Here is an 18,147-nt window from a genome sequence, read left to right as displayed (position 1 = left end):
TGGGTTAAAATAGACATTTATGTAGAAGTGTAACTTTTTTTTGTTATGTGGTTGTGTGTATTTTCTGTGTTGATTTCTTTGTATTGAAGCTGAGGCCCCTCCAAGTTCTTTATCTCTGTATTTTTTTTTTCTCATCTAGTACGTTCTGTCACTTTCAGGTGGTTTGGTTTATGTTTATGTAAAAGTGTGTGTCTGTCTCATTATTTGTTGTTTTACACTGGTTTTATAAAATGAAAATCAAATAGAAAAAAGGAGACCACATTTTCCAAGTGAAAACACTGCCTGGGAAGGAGAAGCAATGGACTGCAATGCCATGGATTGCTGGAGCAAAACCAGAGGAAACCGATAAGGTGGCTGCCCTGAAACCTACTGCCTTTTTGCTGTATCTGCTGTGGGCTAGCTTGGGCACTTCTTTCTTTTTCTTTTTTTTTTTCCCTGATGGAGTTAACTTTTTTAAGCCAGTACTGAGAGACTTAACATCTATGCAGTGAAAAACACCACATAACCAGGGACTACTAGCAGTGTCATAGTGATGATGGGTAGCAACTGTGATGTTGTTTTTTTACATCACTTTTGGACTATTTCCCACCACCTAGGAACTGGGACAAAAGTAGGTTAATGTAAAGCTGTCAGTCCTATTTCAGTAACATATATAAATATGAGATTTGGGAAGCAGTGTATTTCCATCCTGAATTATTTGTTGATGGATGTAGAAAAGTTTGTGTTCAAGTGTTTTGTTATCCACAATTTATAAACTTGCTATTAGTACTCAGTCCTATTCCTGGACTTTATGTTTCCTTGCCTGTCTTTTAGAATAGTTGGACAATAGATGAGAATAAAGCAGGGATACCACTGCTAATATTCTTTCTCTTCTTCCTTCTTTTGCTTCAGTGAAAATACTTGCAAATAAGTAATTTTCTGTGTACGAGAAATGTTATTTTGGGTACATTTCATTTGTGCAACTATGCTTCTGTATCACCATCCTCCCACAAATGCACAGCATCTGTGACTTAATTATAATAGAAATTGTGGCAATTGATATGTATGTCACAAATAAATATGTGAAATGTTGTGATGTTATGGATACCCACAATATTTTTTGTTAATTCCATTCTCCCCCAGCCCTGCTGCTTATAAACAGAATTTCATGTTAGCATATATGACTATGTACCAGAAGGAATTTGCCAGGAATTTAAACATCTTCACAGTCTGATACATTATTGTAACAACAGTAAGTTGATGAGAAGTGCCAATTTTATCTATACATTTAATTATTTGTACTAAACACCTCCTCAGAGAACACAGGTTACATTATTAAACAAATTGTGTGATTGGGGGTTTCCTTTTAAAAGATTAGAAGACCTAGAAATTCGAAGGTGGTTAAATGAAAAAAGATGGGTGGTATGTGCCTGTCTTTAATTATACACATATGTGGGGAGAGATGCACACAGTCTGACCACATACTGCATAAAGGTTTTCTTTTCCTGCCTTTTTTTTACGGCTTTGAGTGGTTAGAAAACATGCAGTACCACAGTACAGTAGAAGGAGTATCATGAACATTTTTGCCTTTTGATGCAATCTATTAATAGACGGACATCCACTGAGTGCAGTAAATGAGGGGAAAAAAGTAGGGGTGAGGATCTGATGGATACTGAATGTTGTATGAGGGCAGCTTTAATAACTTGTATTCACATAAAATTTTCCTAGCCACCTTTGGAATATACCTTACATTTTATTGTAGGGAAAAAATATAGGCGTTCTTTTTCCTTTCTTTCTCTGTTCTTCTGCATGCCATATGTGTTGTAGTATATGCATAGTAGCATGGTGTGACTTACATCAGTTCAGATTCTGTGTTGCTACTCACATGGTGAATCCCCACGGACTGCAGATGTCTGCATGGCACCTTGGCTTTCCTCTGGCATGTGCTTCTACTGTGATTCTCTGTAGTATCATTTCCTAAGGCAGTATATCTAAGGCTATCTTATTGAATGTTGTCAAAATGTGTGTTACGTCCATGTTAGGTATTCGTTATTCGTTTTTTATTTTAACTGGTTTTACGTCTAACTTAATACAAGCACTCATGGAAGGAAAACTGGAATAAAAAATTTTAGTGTTTTCGGAGGCTTGTACCCACATGAATTTTAAGTTTTTCCATACAGAATTACAGTATTACAGAAAATAGACCTGACTATGAACATAATTCATGCTTTAAAGCAATGTACCCTTTTACATATGTTTGAGTAAAACAAGTTTTCCCAGTAGAATGGGAAAGGCTTTTTGAAAACAGATTAATAGAAATTAATTTGCTTATGTTATTTAAGCATTTGAAAAACATATGTATAACATATATTCTAAAGAAAACCTCGTTTCAGCGTTGTGGGTGTGTATCGTTCAAAGCAAATGTATCTGACTGCCCTGAAGCTCTGAGCCAGTTAGGCGTTAAAAATGGATTTTTAAATGGGAAAAATCCCAAAGGTAAATACAGATATAATGCCTAAGTAAACTGTTCTGTTTGGAAAACCCATGGAAATGTTAACGTTTTATAATTTTTGTAGTGTGCTGTGCATGGTGGAGAGATGCAGTACTAGAGTACGACTGCGTGTTGTGACAGGAGTGTTGTGTCCGTCTGTTCTCCTGTCACCTCAGGCCTGGGGGGCCGTGCCCCCGTGCTCCTGCAGCCCCTCTCCCAGCCGCGTCCTCCTGTGTCACGTTTCTCTCGTGCCAAACCTTTCCTTTGTAGGTCGCTGCCGCTCCGTCCGTCACTGTTTAATTCTTTCCTTTCCCTTTTCTAACTCGTCTAGAGCCTAGAAGAGGAGATAACGTCCATTTTATTTAGTAAGGAGGGCTTTGGCGCGGGCACGCGAGGGCCCTTCGCCGCCGCCAGCGTGGGGCCAGCAGAGGGCGCTGCGGGGGAAGAGACCGCCGCCGCCTCGGCCGCGCCGCCGCCCCAGGTGCTTCCCCGAACCCCCGAACCCCTTCCCCCCGGTCCCCCAAGAGCCCCGCGCCCGCCCGTGGGCTCAGCAGCTCGCCTGCTTGTGGGGGGCAGCACGTCCCCCGATTAACATTCGTCACTGACCCCCAAAGCCTTAAAAATGCCAGAAAGGTGGCCTGCAGCTTGCTTCTCGTGTGTCAGAGCCGGGAAGCGGGCTGCTTGTATGAGAGAGAGAGAGAGGTCCAGCTAGAGAGCTTAACTCTGTTTGCAACACTCCAGAAATATTATCTGGTGCTTGTTTAAGCTTCACCGGCAACGCTGTCTTACGCTCTGTAGGTGCTTTACTTGGTAAACAGCAATAAAACCTAGGATTAAGTCACAGATGATGTGTTGATTTTTGTATTCTTATCCTTTGAACTCAAATTTTGCTGCAAACTGTTCACTAAAAATATATTAGATCAAAAAAACCTACCTAATACATAGTTTATGATGTGGGCTTTCTGGGATATCCATCACAGATCATTTTGCTGCGGAACAAATACTAATATAGCTGCTTTAATCTCATCATTTTGACTCCAAACTCAATCCTAACAGGATCATCCTGGTAATCATGTATTGCTATTCTGGCAACGTACCACCCTAAACAGCCTCTCTCTTGTTAAGTTTCATAAAGTAACAAACCAAAGGTGAACAACTAATAAAATCTTACAATAAAGTCTTTTTTTTTTTATTTTGTATGTTGATAAACTGATAGTAGAATGCTTACTAGGGTGTGGGTTTTTTTACTTTCACTTAATATTATTTATTCTTAATTCCAGATTTAACTGAGAGAAATAACTGCCTCAGTAGCATCACTGGCCAGTGCATTCACACTTGTATTTTCAATCTTTCATAATTAAATTCTTATCCCAGTTAATGATGTCCATAATTCTTGCCTAGTCTTGAATGGAATATTTCAGTGAAGTGGAAGGAAATGAGCATAGTTTTATGTGAATCTTGTAGTGAATACACAGTGTCTGTCTAGTATCATGTGTTAAAAGCTTGCTTGGAGGATGTTGCACTGTTGAAAAGGGGTATGCATTGATTTTTGTCCTCTGATTGCTTTTTATTTCACAGAGACATGCTTCCAGAGCAGAAGGGCCTTGTACTGGAGTCAGCGGTGCTGATAAGGTTCTACTGATTTTTTCCATAGTTTAATTTGGCTCTTAACTCTTCCAATTCATCCTCATTCTTTCTTTCCTTCCTTTTTCAGTTAACCATCACAACCATCTTTTGTTTTCTACATGACATGAACCAGACATCAGCTAATCTTGTTTCCATCATTTTAATTTATTCATATACTCTACTTTTGTTTTTCCTCATGCATGTTTTTTGTGCAGAGTTCACATGAGACTCTGGACATAGTGGAGGAGAAGAAGCAGGCAGAGGTTGGGATAGAAGAAACACTAGTCGTAGATGAAACCAACAAAGGGAAAATGCAAGTTGCCACTGATGCTGGGGAAACATGTAAGGTGGAGCATCTGTCAAAAAAGGACTCTTCATCATTGCCATCAGATAGTAGCAGCAGCAGCAGCAGTAGTAGTGAGAGTGAGGATGAAGAGGTGGGAGAATACCAGCCTCATCATAGGGCAATTGAGGAAGTCATCAGGGAAGAACAGGAAGAGGAGGAAGATGTGAAAAGGAAAGAACATGAAGAAAAAATACAGCATGTGGAATCCTCACCAGAATGCAGTAAACTAAATGTACCAGTTGAGCACACACAAGTTACAGCTGAAGATTTGGTCCAGGAAAATGCAGTTACCATAGCTACAGAAAAGAAGAATTTGTCAGAGGAAATCAAGCAAGATTTAGGTGAAGAAGAGGAAGAACAGCTCAAACTCAATGGAGATGTGTCTCATGTTGACATTGATGTTGCACCACAAATAATTTGTTGTTCTGAGGTAAATGGTAGAACAGTTTGACAACTAGATTAAGCGGAAGTATTTCTTGGGGTGAACATATACCTGCCTTTCTTCTTCTCCTATTCCTCCAGCTCTTCAGGCATCCAGCAAGATTCAGATCATTTGGAAGGGGAAACCATTGATGAGCAGTGAAATTCTGTCTCCTTCAGTTATGGTTTCTGACTTTTTGCTAGAACTGAGTGAGAATCACCAGTAAGGCAAACCTTCCGAAGACTGACATCTCCTTTTTATCTCCCCCTTACTTTATATGCACATACATAATGTATATTTATTATTTACATGTTTCCAATGTTTTAAGTCTTGTCTTGTCTATTTGTCAATTGTTTTTGACACGTCCATGACACGTAATTGTGGTTGGAAAGCCATTGGCAATTGAAATTAGAAAACACCCATCACAAATTTTTGTTCCATTTTTTCCCCCCTATTACTCACTGCTTTTCTTGCCTTTTTTTTTCCTTTTAAAAACATTACAGATTTATAGACTAGAGTAAGTATGGCTAGAAATTGCATAGGTGAGAGCACTGCATTGTGAAGGGATGAGGCATATATCACAATCTTACTATGAAGTCTTGTAGTTGCAGTAGATATTTAGGGAAGCATGCATGGGTTCCAGTCACAATCAGTTGTTTTAAGCGAGACTAAGTTGAAGGGTTCATTACTGGGCAAACTTTATAAAGCACAGGGGGGAAAAATTAAGCACAGGGATGCATCTCTTTGTAAAGCTGGCATGATCTGCTGAGTTTTTCAACAATTAGGCAGGTTTTTTCCTAGTTACCTATCTGCTTGTCCTTGTAATGGTGGCAAATTTTTTTTTCTTTGCAATTAAATCCAAACAACCTACCTTCTTTCTTTTGTTGTCTTTTGCCTACACAGGTGTTCTGATTAATGGTGTGAAAAAATTGGTTTATAAGATCTTTGGAAGTTGCAGGCACCCACACTTAAAAATATAGCTAGTTTGGAGGAAGGGGAGAGGAGCTGCTCTGTGTGCAAGTGTGTGTGAGGGAAATACATTTTTTTTTTTTCCCCCTGGGATTTCCCCCCACGTGCATCCCAGGTCAGTGGGAGATAGCCACTGATGCATCCAGAAAAATATCAAAAGGCTTTACTAGATTTTTTTTAAAGTTCTTAAATATATTGAAAATCTGCTTCAATAAGATAAGTCACAAGTTCACTGGTTTACAGACTCCTGGTTAATTGCTTTCTTTCTGATATTGCAGAGAACACCACAAGAACACATTTAACTCTAAATGGTTAAAATGACTTTAGGATTGTTGTCAAAAGAAGACATTGATTTCCAGAATTTTTACACTGACTCCTTAAAATCCAATTGTCAAAGTTGGTTTTGTGTTCCAGAAGTAGTAAATATTAAAAAGTTAAACTTTTATGTAATTTTCTTGGAATTTCTAGTCCATATTTGCAGTTTGCTTGAGCAATGATAGGTATTTTCCCAGACTAAGTCTAATATGAAGCTTATCTGCCTGAGCTACCTATCAGCTTCTTTATGCAAACTCAGATTTTGTTTTTCTTAGTGGTGCTCATTTACATGTTTTCAATACCTGTGTTGCAGCTTGGTTTTAGCAGTTGCCTTCTCTGATGTGTACTGTTGGCTGAAACACAGAACTTTGGCAAGTTATTAGGAGATTATGTTTTCCTACCGTGTTATGTAGATAGATACTAGAGGGCTGTTGTATTAGTCTTCATTTCACTTTGCTTATTTATTGCATGCTTTTCATTGGGAAGACAATCAAATGCCTTACTGTAATAATTTTCTTGAGTTTTTAGTTGTGCTTTCTTGGTCCACTTTACAAACCTTCTTCTGTCTTTTGAACTGATTGTTTATTTCTTGCACCACAGCCTCCAGTAGTGAAAACAGAGATGGTAACCATTTCAGATGCCACACAGAGAACTGAAATCTCCACTAAAGAAGTTCCAATTGTTCAAACAGAAACGAAAACTATCACATATGAATCTCCACAGGTATGGTAGCTGGGTTATTTTACTGTTTGCAAGCTGGTTTTATTCCAGTTACTTGTAGATCAAAATAGATAATGTAAACAAAATGCTTTTCAAAAACCTATACTTTTTTCTAGCAGCTAAGATTATACTTTGGCTGTGAACTGGTTAAGTGAAATGTTTGTAGACAAAACGGTATTACTTCTGAAGTTTTTTATGTAAGGACTTAGTTGCTGTCTGCAAACATATAACTCATTCTTAGTTATGAAAACTTGATTAAAATATCTCATTGCTCCTGAAAGGAACATGAAACCTTGATCATAAATTTTTCACAAGAATGAACCATAACAGCAGTCTTACATGACTCAGTAAACTTGTATGGCTTTTATTTAGATTTCTGTTCTAACTGAACTAAATAATATGTTTAGTAAGAAAACCAGCCTTTTCTCCTGTGAAAACAGACCTTTTAAATGCCAAAATACAAAAATATCTTCTGGGTTTGTTTTTTTTTCCTTACAGTTTGATGGCAGTGCTGGTGGTAATGCTGGTGTGCTGCTGAGTGCACAAACAATTACATCAGAGTCAATTTCCACGACTACAACTACACACATCACAAAGGTAGAATATAATAATATCTCTCTGAACTAAAAAAAAAAAAAAAAAAAAAAAAGACAAAAAAGAAAAACCAAAACCAACAAGCCCTCAAAATAAAGTCTTACATGAAATTTCTCATTTATCTGCTAATTTATTGAAGAAAACTGACTTGAAATGAATTGGATTCATTCCAGGCATGTGTGAGACTTAATCTTTCTGCACACAGATTTTGCATAGAGAAGCCCTAATGAATAAGCAGAAATATCTGGGAACAGGATAGAGAAAGGGAGAAATATGATTAGGGGTTTTTTTACTTCATATAGGTCTTATTTCTGTGTTTTTTTAAATGAGTATGTACCTAAATTTTTACAGTTTTGGTCCTTACTGATATCTTACAGAACCTTTGTTAATGTAACTGATTTTTCTGAGGTCCACAGGAACCCTGCCAGTAGCGTCAGTTACAAGGATGAACTGAAAAAAATGAGGTTTTCTCAGCCTTTATGTGGATGATCCTTGGACTTCTAGGTTTAGAGTGTATTTAAAAACAGATCATACCACTTGATTACTTTGCAAGCATATTTTGGTGCTAAATGATACGCTCTGTATTCCATGCTTGTAAAGGAAAGGAAAACTCAGTGTTAACAGGACATCATATCTGTTTCAGTCTCATCTAATATTTCATGCCAGAGTATGTTAGAACTACCGAAGTGTGATGATGGTGATTATTATTGTTGTTACTAATTTCTGTAAATATTTATAAAATTTTAGGCTGGTCCCCAAAACAAAGTTTTGCAGTTTTGTCTTTGAATGCTTAACATTGCTTTCTGTAATTTTCTTGGAAAACTATCTCTAGGGTAAAGAAAAGGGAAGAGGGAAACGTAAAGTGTGAGTTTGGGATTTTTTCCCCAAGAAAAGAAGTTTCATGTCATTGCAGAATGGAACAGTAATTCACTGCTCACTGGATATATATTCTAAAGATTGAAATATTCTTAAGACTGAAAGTTGTATTCACAGAATGACAGTGGGAAGGATGTTGTTGGAAAGCTGCCAGATAAAAGTCACATGAAATAAAGCTTAGAATTTAAAGTGTGTATGTTTTGTTATACAGACTAGTCAACGGGTCATTTTCAGTTTCATGCTCCCTTATGGAATCATTATGCCACCACCATTGTAGGCAAAAGTCTTAATTCAATAAATTGTGCTACCACAGCTAGAGGGGGGAGAAAAACAGTATACATTTACTTGTCAAGTTCAATGTCAGGTGATGATGCTTTTTGAAAGGAACCATTAAAGAAAATGGTTTCAATATTGTCTTCTACTAAAAAATTACTGGGATTACCATAGTGCAGCAGATCCTTATCTTTTCTTACCAACTGCTTATCATCAGTTCAAAAGCTTGTTGAATTTTCTAAACTAACTTTATGTTTTACATCACAAACTGTTCATTATTGATAAAGGCATCTGTCAAAATAGTTTTAATATTCCGATGGTGTCCTCAACAGAATCATCTTGGATCTTTTCTAATATGATCAGTGTATCTTTAGTAGTTTATTCTTTTCTCTTATACAGGCTGATTTAAAAAAAAAAAAAAAAAAAAAAAAAAGCATATAATGTTATTTCTGTGAGATTTTTTCTATAAACTAAAATGTTTTAAAGTAAGAAACGAAGAAACAAAGCACAAAATTATTTTCATCAGCAGTGTGAAATATGCTGAAAATACCTCACTAAGGTCCATGAATAGCAGAACTAAAAACCGAGTCATCTTTGTATTTAATGGCATAGGATTCTTCAGAGACTGAGAAGAGGCCATGATAGATGGGTTGAAATCAAAGAAAAGACTCCTGGAATTTACTTGTTGCCAGATTTATATAGTGGAAGAAGCTGGAATACCAGTTTGTATGCATATCTAGATCTGTCCAAACTTGGGCTCCAGTAACAGAAGGAATTCTCTTTTTCTTGGTTTTAATCAAGTTTAGCAATTGCTAAAATGTGACTAACTGCTTAACTGAAAAAGAAAAGCATGATTTAGCACTGAGAATATTTACTACTAATTGCAGCTGAGTCACAGAAATGTATTTGTTTGGTACAACATAAAGGAGTGCTTTGGGGCAATATGGAATGATTACAAAGATGTTTTCTTTTTCTGTGCCATCTATAGATGGTAAAAGGTGGGGTATCAGAAACAAGAATTGAGAAGCGCATTGTCATTACTGGAGATGCGGATATTGACCATGATGAGGTGAGTATGTAAGCTGTTAACACTTACAATGTGATTTTTGTAGACCAGTGAGATCTAGATGGTATTTCAGAAACCTGAAAAAAGAGAACAGTAGAGGAGTTGAATAAGAGGACATAGAAAGACCCTGAGACTGTTAGTTGTGTCAAAGTTGTTAAGCAATTATGTTTTCTGAATAAGTAGCCTTTAGAATATAACTGAAAGAAAAACAGCATTTGTAACTGCATCATAGACCATGTGAATAGATTTCTTACTATTTTTAAAGGGATTGCTTTTTTGGAAAAGACTCAGATTTGGTTAGTGCAGCTTTTGCCATTTGGGAGGAAAAGCATTACTAAAATAATCTTATTTTGATATATTAATCTGGAGAGATGGGAGTGTCTACTGCGTTGTGTCAGCAACATCTGAATGCAGCACTCTGACTGAAAGCTTTGAAATACATTAAAGCATAAACCGCTTGAATTTTAAAAATAGGGTTTGGCTTGTATTTATAGAGTTCTATATAACAAAAGTAATTGTTGATCTGCTGGAATCTTACATAAGTACCTTTCATCTCATTCAGCACCAGAGTATTATTTTACAATGTCTTAGAAATTAAGGTTAAAAAAATCGCTTCTACCTGCCCAATTAAGAAGGCTGAATTTACACAGGAAAATAATTGAGAAAGTGCAATTATCTATTCTTTGTAGTGATGATTACACAATTTGTATTATTTTTCAGCTAAGAAACTGTAGTAACAAGGTCAATCAACAGTCACTGGATAATACAAATGGAAAAGCCTACCTTCTACATAAAGCATAAAGTTGCACTGAATCCAGTTCTAACTTTATGAAAGCTACACAAATCAACATAACAGGATTTAATTTAACTTCTTAATTGTAATATACTGAGAGCACCTGGGGAATTCGATTTCACATTTTGATTTGCCTCCAGAAAGTGGCTCTTGACAAGTTGAATCTCTTCTTGAAATTTGTAATGAAATGACAGGTCTGTTCAGCATCAGGCAAGGCTCTTGTTTACCTTGACACACGTTCAGCGCACTTTGGATGTCTGGAAAGGTCACACAATACCTTTAGTATATGAGACAACTCTCTAAGCCCTTCTTTGTTTTGAGATAAGTGCATAATGAAGTAAAATATGAAATTATAAAAAAGGAAGTACAAAATATTATTTTAATCACTTAAGTTTAAATCAGCAGTGAGCAACTTTTAAGAGATTAAGAAATCTCTACCACGTTTTCTTCAGTGGATATGGAGCTCTTTAAATGCACAAACTACTGGATGTTTATTCTTTTGTGGTTTAGCTCCCTACATCACTAAAACATTTTCAGTAGGAAAATAATATTTTAATTTGGAGTTTCAGAATACAAATGCTTGTATTTCTTGTAATTCAACAATTAGAGACCTAACGGTTTTTTATTGGTTTTGGTGTAAACACTGATTCTTACATCTCAACACCCACTCTTAAATCCTTATTTATACTACAGAGATTACACTTGGCATACTGTAAATCATGAACTAATAAAAAATGGTTAGGATTAATACATCAGCAAGCATCAGTACTGTACCAGTGCACACTTTGTTTTGTTCTGTACATATTTTCCTAATAGGACTTCAAATTCATTATTATATAATAGTTAAGGTGGCTAATGATAGTGTTTCGAATCTCTCTTCAGAGTTAGTTATTTCTTCTCCCACTTACCACCTATGGTTTAGGAAATTGTCACTTTTCTAAAATAAGATAAACCTGTTTGTTGCATTATATTTTTCTTGTTCCTTCTAGTATATTTCGGGGCTTTTTAGTTGTGGTTGATACTAAGGTGAATAGTGAGATTACTGTCACCTCAGAATGCCTTCTAGTTTCTTCTTTTCTTTCTTGTGTTGGATTCCAACAGTAATCCAGTTCGCTGAAATAAAATTTAGATCAGTGGAAGGGATAGAAGGTCCCAGGTGCTCTTTCGCCTGTTCTGCCTCAGAGGGTGCTCTTATGTGGTTGACTGTAAAGCCTTGTATAGAATAGAATAGAATATTAGAGTTGGAAGGGACCTACAACAATCATCTTGTCCAAGTACCAGCTGTGTATATTGGTACATCTCTTAAGAAGATAAAATTTCTTAGAATGTGGAGAAGGGATTATAAGAAACTGAGTAATACTTACATTTACACTTCCCTGAGTTAAGCTAGAGAAAGTTCTTTTAAACTCATACAAGGAGAAAAAAGACATTTTTGAGCTGAGAAAGAAATTTCTGTTATGATGTCTTTCAGTGTTTCAGTAACATACTTAGGACATATACCAAAGTATCTTTCCAGTTTGTTCAGAAAGCCGAAGGGCACTCTTATTTTTCTGTACTGTGTACATTCTTTTGAGTCTATTTGCTCAATTTGTTGCAGAAGTTTAAAAACTTCTGGGGTATAAGAATACTTTTTGTCTCCTGGAACAAGCTAGAAAAGCTACAGGGTAACTTTATGGTTATTTGTTACTTCCTGGAAATTTTGGTAAATTTTTAACATAGCGGCGGGGTTTTTTTGGTTGGGTTTTGTGTTCCAGGTGTCAGACGAACACACACACACACACACTCACATGTGTGAATAAGTGGCTAGGGTTTTTTATTACTAAAAGCATGCATTTTTATATATTTCAGGTGTCAGAGTGTCACAATATAATTGGTCAAAAAGTTGTTTTTAACATTCTCATTGGATAACCATTATCAGTTTCTTCCCTGCTTACTTCATCCTGCTGTGTAGTCTGGAGCTCCTTGAAAGTTATTTGCTTGAATCAAAGCTTCCCTTTCTCAAGGGTACACCAGAATCTTGTCAAGGTCAAACTCCTCTTCAATCAGTTTGTTGGCAGACCAGCTGCCTTCCCTGACATTCAGGGGTTGGTTGGTTTTCTGTTTTAGTATTTAGGTTTGGGGGTGGGGGGGTGGGGGTGGTGTTACCTCGAGCCCTCTCAAGTTCAGGAATTTAGAAGTTTGAACAATTATAACCAAATTTTCTGGCGCTACTCCCTCATTCTCTGCCCACACATGAATATTCTTTTGTTGTTGAGGTACATATTGTGAATACCTTTGCAGGCCCTGGCACAGGCAATCAAAGAAGCCAAAGAACAGCACCCTGATATGTCTGTCACAAGAGTAGTGGTGCACAAAGAAACTGAACTTGCTGAGGAAGATGAAGAGTAAAATCAAAAATGCCCTGAAGCAAATACTTCAGGTAAGCTCATATATATAATTAACATAGGAAAATGTAGCATCAGTTTTCTGTTGCACTCTGTAATAAAAGGTTTGAAAAATATGGGGCATATTTGATATATGCTCTCACAAAATGGTGAGTTGAAACTGGCACTGGTGTAAGAAGTTTTTTGTCTTAAGTCCAGTCTGACATTATTAATTTTAATTACGTATTTTCCTGTTTCCCAGTTTTGTCATAGTACACTCATGGCATTTCCTACAATGTTTGGTCAAGTCTGGTAGTTTCTATTGAAGTGAGTTTGGGCTATTTCTGCAAAACTTGAAGAACGTGTCACATTTTTCTGTTTACCTGTACAATTACAGTCCTTGCCTTACATCTTGCTTCTTTAGTGGGAAGACTATGTGGAGTTCCCAGTGAAAAGGCACACTTGGACATTTTAATTTAGTCAGCTAACTCTTAATCCTTAGCACACTGAAATATTTAACCTTTATCATTTTCCCAGGCAGGGAGATAAATACATTGCAAAGTCAAATTTTAAAGTCTCTTATTAGTTGAAAGACATATCAGAAGTAATGTCAGTTTATTAGACCCTCATTTCGAGGAATAAAAAAAAGAAAAAAATTCCACTTGCTCCACTTGATGTATTCAATAGAAAGATGAGAAAGAATCAACAATGAATAAATCTGCTGTTGCACTGGTTATAGGCTAATGTCTTAAAGCTCAGTAACCATTTGTGTGTATAAAGCTTCGTATTTCCTTTGTCACACGGGTTGATGTCATGAAACTGAAGCTTCAGATTGTTCTGGCTTGATGGTTTTAATTGTAGATTCAGAATCAAGGAAAAGGTTTCATTTGGAATGGTTAAATAATGGGAGAGATTTTAAAATAAATAAAGTTTTTAAAGTAATGTTTTAAGCCTTTGTTGGGAGACATCTTAGTTTCTAATGATGAGTCCGTATTTAGCTAGAAGAGCAGAGGTGTTATTAGAACATTTTAAGAAGAAAACTGGTTTAGTACAATTTTAAGTTTTTAATGTGTGTTTTGATCAATATTAATATAGGGGGAGGCAATGTAAAAGAAATACATTTTATATTTTTTTAAATAAATGAGAGTTGTTGTGATTCTTATCTCCTCAGTTCAGTAATTTATACAATGGTGGTTGTGGCCCATGGAAAAGAGAGTTCTAGGTCCTGTACAGGCATGCATTCCCTTAGTATCAAATGAAGTTTTTACTGAAGGAAACTATCTGTCATAAACTTCATCCTGCAGCTTCAGGAGACTTCTAGATATCATGAGCACTATTCATGAAGTGCCAACAAGATATGAAAAATGAGACTGACTTGATTCCAAATTTGATGTAAGCTACTATAAAGAGAGGAGGATATATTTCACATAATCCTGTTAATTTCTCACATTGAGAAGATCAGTTTTATTCCTGTGCACAAGTTTTCTAAGAGCTGAAGATTTCACTATTGGGCATCACTTCAGTGATCCAGAGGAGAAAAGATGTTGGAGAGGATCTGAAGTACACTTACTGAATGCTACTCTATGAAAGATGACCATTATCAAGGAATCTGAGTCTTCTTGAACTAGTCAGTGATCACAGATGTATATTTTCAGCTGAAAGACATAGGCTGAAGCCTTAGTTTATTTCATCTACCCACGAGTGTCTTGCTTTTCTTTAACATCTGGATAGGAGTGGAAGGGCCTATGTGGCTGAGGAGAGGGAGAGCTAATATACGTTGCCAACTGTTGGCATGTATATGATCAGTTAGAGGCTGCATGTTGTGAGCTACTGGGGAGTTTTTCTCACCTGTTGGCAGAATTGTTGGTTCCCATCACTGCATAAATCAGCTCTTCTGGGAGTTTATTCTGAATGTCTGCTACCTGCAGCACTGCATGGAGCAAGGGTGTTGAATGCCATGGAGAAGTCCACGAGGGTAAGAGTAGGATGCCTGCCCTCTGCCTGCAGACAGAAAGTTTATACACCTTCTCCATCAAAGTGGTTTCAGTTGCCTTTCCTAGCCTCATACAGATTGTGCTAGAACTACAATATTGGTTTTGATTATGTGAGTTTAGAAACTGCCTTTTGGTCAGTTTTCCTCTGAGCTTGCTGAGAAGCTGGTGATTTTCCATCACAGTGGAGCTAAGTTTGAGCTGCCCCCTGAACATGTTTTCAGTTTTTGTCAGATTATTATGTGTTTGAAAAAGGAATGAATAATTTTTGCTCATAACTGTACAAACCAGGAAGTCAACATGGATCAAGTTTGGAAGTGCTAAGTTAACACTAACCTGGCTATTGATCTTATAACATTAATATTTTTTAAATTATTATAACATTACATAATGTTATAAACTGTGGAAATAACAAAGCAGGACTTGCTTGTGAGGGAAGATTGGAGAAAAGTCACCAACAATTAGGAACTCTGCAAAAATCTCTGTATGTGTTTTCACTGTACCTTTATTTCAGTGTTCAATTGGATTTGTTTTGTAGCTTTGTTGCTTAGTGACACTGAAAATGGGCATGGCATGTATGCTCCAGCTTTGTTTTGAAAGCACAGGAGAGGATGTGGAACTGTACTGAACTGTGAGGTAGGGTGTATGGATGAGTCCTCACATCACATACATGCTCCAGAAGGGCTTGGAAAAATCCACAGCACTTTTGAGAGCACTGTTATTTTGTAGCAAGGAGAGTGCCTGTGGTTTAGGTAATTTCACTGGTGCCTTGGTACACGGCAACATTAAACATGCATGCTTAAACCATCCTCGTATTTTCAGCATTTACAAAGGAGGATCTAAGATGGAAAGTTACACTGAGACAGCAGCACAAATCATTTTTGTTTTGCAAGGATTTACTATTATAATATGTGCTACCATCACATTTTTCATTAATTAGTGTGAATTTAAAGGTCTTGGGAGCAGGGTTTGCCTCTTCTGTTATATTTGTGCAGAATATGCCAGTTTCTTCATGCTACCTTAATCCAGAGAAGTATATTTCAAATAAGTGTTCAACATAATCTATCCCATGTAAGTAATTACAGTATCTTTCTTGAAGCGACTGTGTCATGGGAGGAAGAAGCAATCTTGGCAGGTTTGCACCACATTTCTACATTACTGACCAACTGCAAAGTTTATTCCGCTCCTTCATCAAATATTTAACTACTTTGTAAAAATTTGATTTGGAAAAAGCATTCAAAGAATTCCTTCCATCTGCTGAGGGTGGTTTTTTGCTTTTTTGCGAAATATATACATTGTGGAATGGTGCTTGCAATGTATTGGAGAGTGTCAGATGCCAATTGCTTTACAGGTCTTAGTCTGAAATGCTTGTGGGAGTGTAAAAGAGGACTAATATGAAGACATTTGCCATGCTACTCTTGTATTTGAGATCTGGTGATTTGTTTGACTGATGATGCCTTTCAGTTAAACAATAAGGAAAAAATTTAGTTGTCTAAACACAGGCCACCTGAAGTGCCTTGAATATCTGTCTGCACCTTGGACCATCAAAAGTCCTATGCCCTCCTGTAGCAGCAACTGAATGGCAGGTGGGACTGCAGAAACAGCTCTAGACCATTGTGTTTAGACAAGGGAGTCATGCCACAAAATTTGATTGTTTGTTTTTAAGGTGATGAAAGCTCTGCCCCAATTACTATGGCAGTATTAGTTTTGTAGACTTGTTTTCTCTTAATAAAAGTGAGAGATATTACACTCTGATTCTGAAGAATTATTAACTGAACAAATACCTTCTCTTTCTTATTTATGTGCTAGATTGTGGATCAAAATTTTCAGTAAACTGTGCAAGAGGTGACTATTAAAATACCATGAGATTTTAGGGAGGGAAAAATACTGTAAAGCAAGAAAAGCGTTGATAGAAACTGAATTACTGTTCACCTCATTATTGAAGGGGGCTTTAGTTAATGCAACATCTCTTTATGGAAATTCCCCCAAAATAACCTATATGGAAAAACTGACCTTTAGACTGATGATGTGACATTCACATGGTATCTGTTATGAATGCTTATATAATCTTCCCCCTCTTTTTTCTTCTAGAAGTAAAAATGATACTGACTGTGATCATGACCATGAAGAACTGTAATCATTCCAAGTTATCACTACCGATTTCACCAAGCCTAGCAATGATGACCAGATGTTGAAGACTTAAATGCCAATACCAAACTCCATTTTAACATCTTTGGTCTATATTCCCTTACAATCTTTCTTGTTTATTTTTTATAACCACTTCTTAACAATATTAGATTTTTTTTAAAATGAAGTTTTAGAGGGTATGATCTTCTTTTGCACAAGTACTTGTATTTTTGATGCTGATTCATAATTGTATGAAAGTGAACAAAAAAGAAGTCTGGAGGGCATTGTTCACTGGAGCAGGTGGTAATTGTGCAGGAAGAGGGATCTTTACTAATTTAGATATAGTTTTTTCCAGATATTTCAAGTGAAATCTCTTACTGGAGTAATTTACAGATTTTTTTTTTTCAGATTATTCAGGTAAATATATGGTATCACATAACAAAGATTTTTATAAGAATACAACATTTCCTAAAATTTGAAAAAATATATTTCTTTGGATAAATTTTATACTGATATCTCTGTAACTCTTTCTGTTCTAAGGTTCTCCTCTCTGTGGAGCAGAGATGGTGTGGCAGTCTATAGAGGAGAAGGAGTTGCAGACACATTTCTTCTGACTGAGCACTGTGTTCTTTTTGCACTTTGGTGCCAATGCTCAACTTCTTGCAGACGTTTTGCTGTCTGCAGCATTCCAGATAAGGAAAGAAGGAAGAACAAAATAATCTTTCTCTTCTTCCAACAAGAGATGATCTAGGCAGCTTAAAACCTTAGTGCTTTTTTTCTTACTGTGTCCAAACTTCAACACTTCCATTATTTGAGTACATGTGTAGAATGCTCGCTTTCTATTAAACCTCACTGTCTCCATGTTAGAACTGACATTTCTGTTATTGAGAAGGTATAAGTTTCACATGCTTTGCCTAATGGTTAATGCAGGTTTTTAGGATACTGAGTGAAAGTGTACGATGGACTCCATTCATAAAGTAATAAGACAGTACCTTCATTTGAGACTGCCGTTGAGAAAACCTGTTAATTTGGATTTTATTTTGTTCTTGCGGGGGGTTGGTTGTTTGGGGTTTTTTTTGCTGTTGACTCTGTGTATAGTTAAAATGCCAAATTAGATTTATAGCAGCTTGAAGTTGTATTAAGTGTTATTTTGCTTTCTGTAATTCTGTTATAAAATAAAGTTGTTTATTCTCTGTA

The 18,147-nt window shown here is 36.5% G+C and overlaps 1 protein-coding gene across 13 annotated transcripts in view; it reads left to right on the top strand.

Moving 5' to 3' along the window:
* EPB41L2 (erythrocyte membrane protein band 4.1 like 2) overlaps positions 1 to 18,147 on the top strand; it is a 129,081-nt gene extending 110,934 nt beyond the window's left edge. For 6 of the 13 annotated variants that reach the window (XM_074896306.1, XM_074896313.1, XM_074896311.1 and 3 more), the window contains 9 exons: positions 246 to 350; positions 2,802 to 2,951; positions 4,049 to 4,102; positions 4,312 to 4,872; positions 6,748 to 6,870; positions 7,366 to 7,464; positions 9,599 to 9,679; positions 12,750 to 12,888; positions 16,915 to 18,147. In XM_074896306.1, the coding sequence (XP_074752407.1) occupies positions 246 to 350; positions 2,802 to 2,951; positions 4,049 to 4,102; positions 4,312 to 4,872; positions 6,748 to 6,870; positions 7,366 to 7,464; positions 9,599 to 9,679; positions 12,750 to 12,857 (1,281 nt within the window). In that variant the 3' untranslated portion in view covers positions 12,858 to 12,888; positions 16,915 to 18,147. The remainder of the gene's footprint in view (positions 1 to 245; positions 351 to 2,801; positions 2,952 to 4,048; positions 4,103 to 4,311; positions 4,873 to 6,747; positions 6,871 to 7,365; positions 7,465 to 9,598; positions 9,680 to 12,749; positions 12,889 to 16,914) is intronic. The other 7 variants (XM_074896316.1, XM_074896315.1, XM_074896309.1 and 4 more) reach the window with 5 other exon arrangements.

Source organism: Athene noctua, chromosome 1, assembly GCF_965140245.1.
Source record: "Athene noctua chromosome 1, bAthNoc1.hap1.1, whole genome shotgun sequence".
NCBI classification, from domain to species: domain Eukaryota; kingdom Metazoa; phylum Chordata; class Aves; order Strigiformes; family Strigidae; genus Athene; species Athene noctua.
The sequence above is the reverse complement of the archived record's forward strand: the minus strand, read 5'-3'. Positions and strand labels throughout refer to the sequence as shown.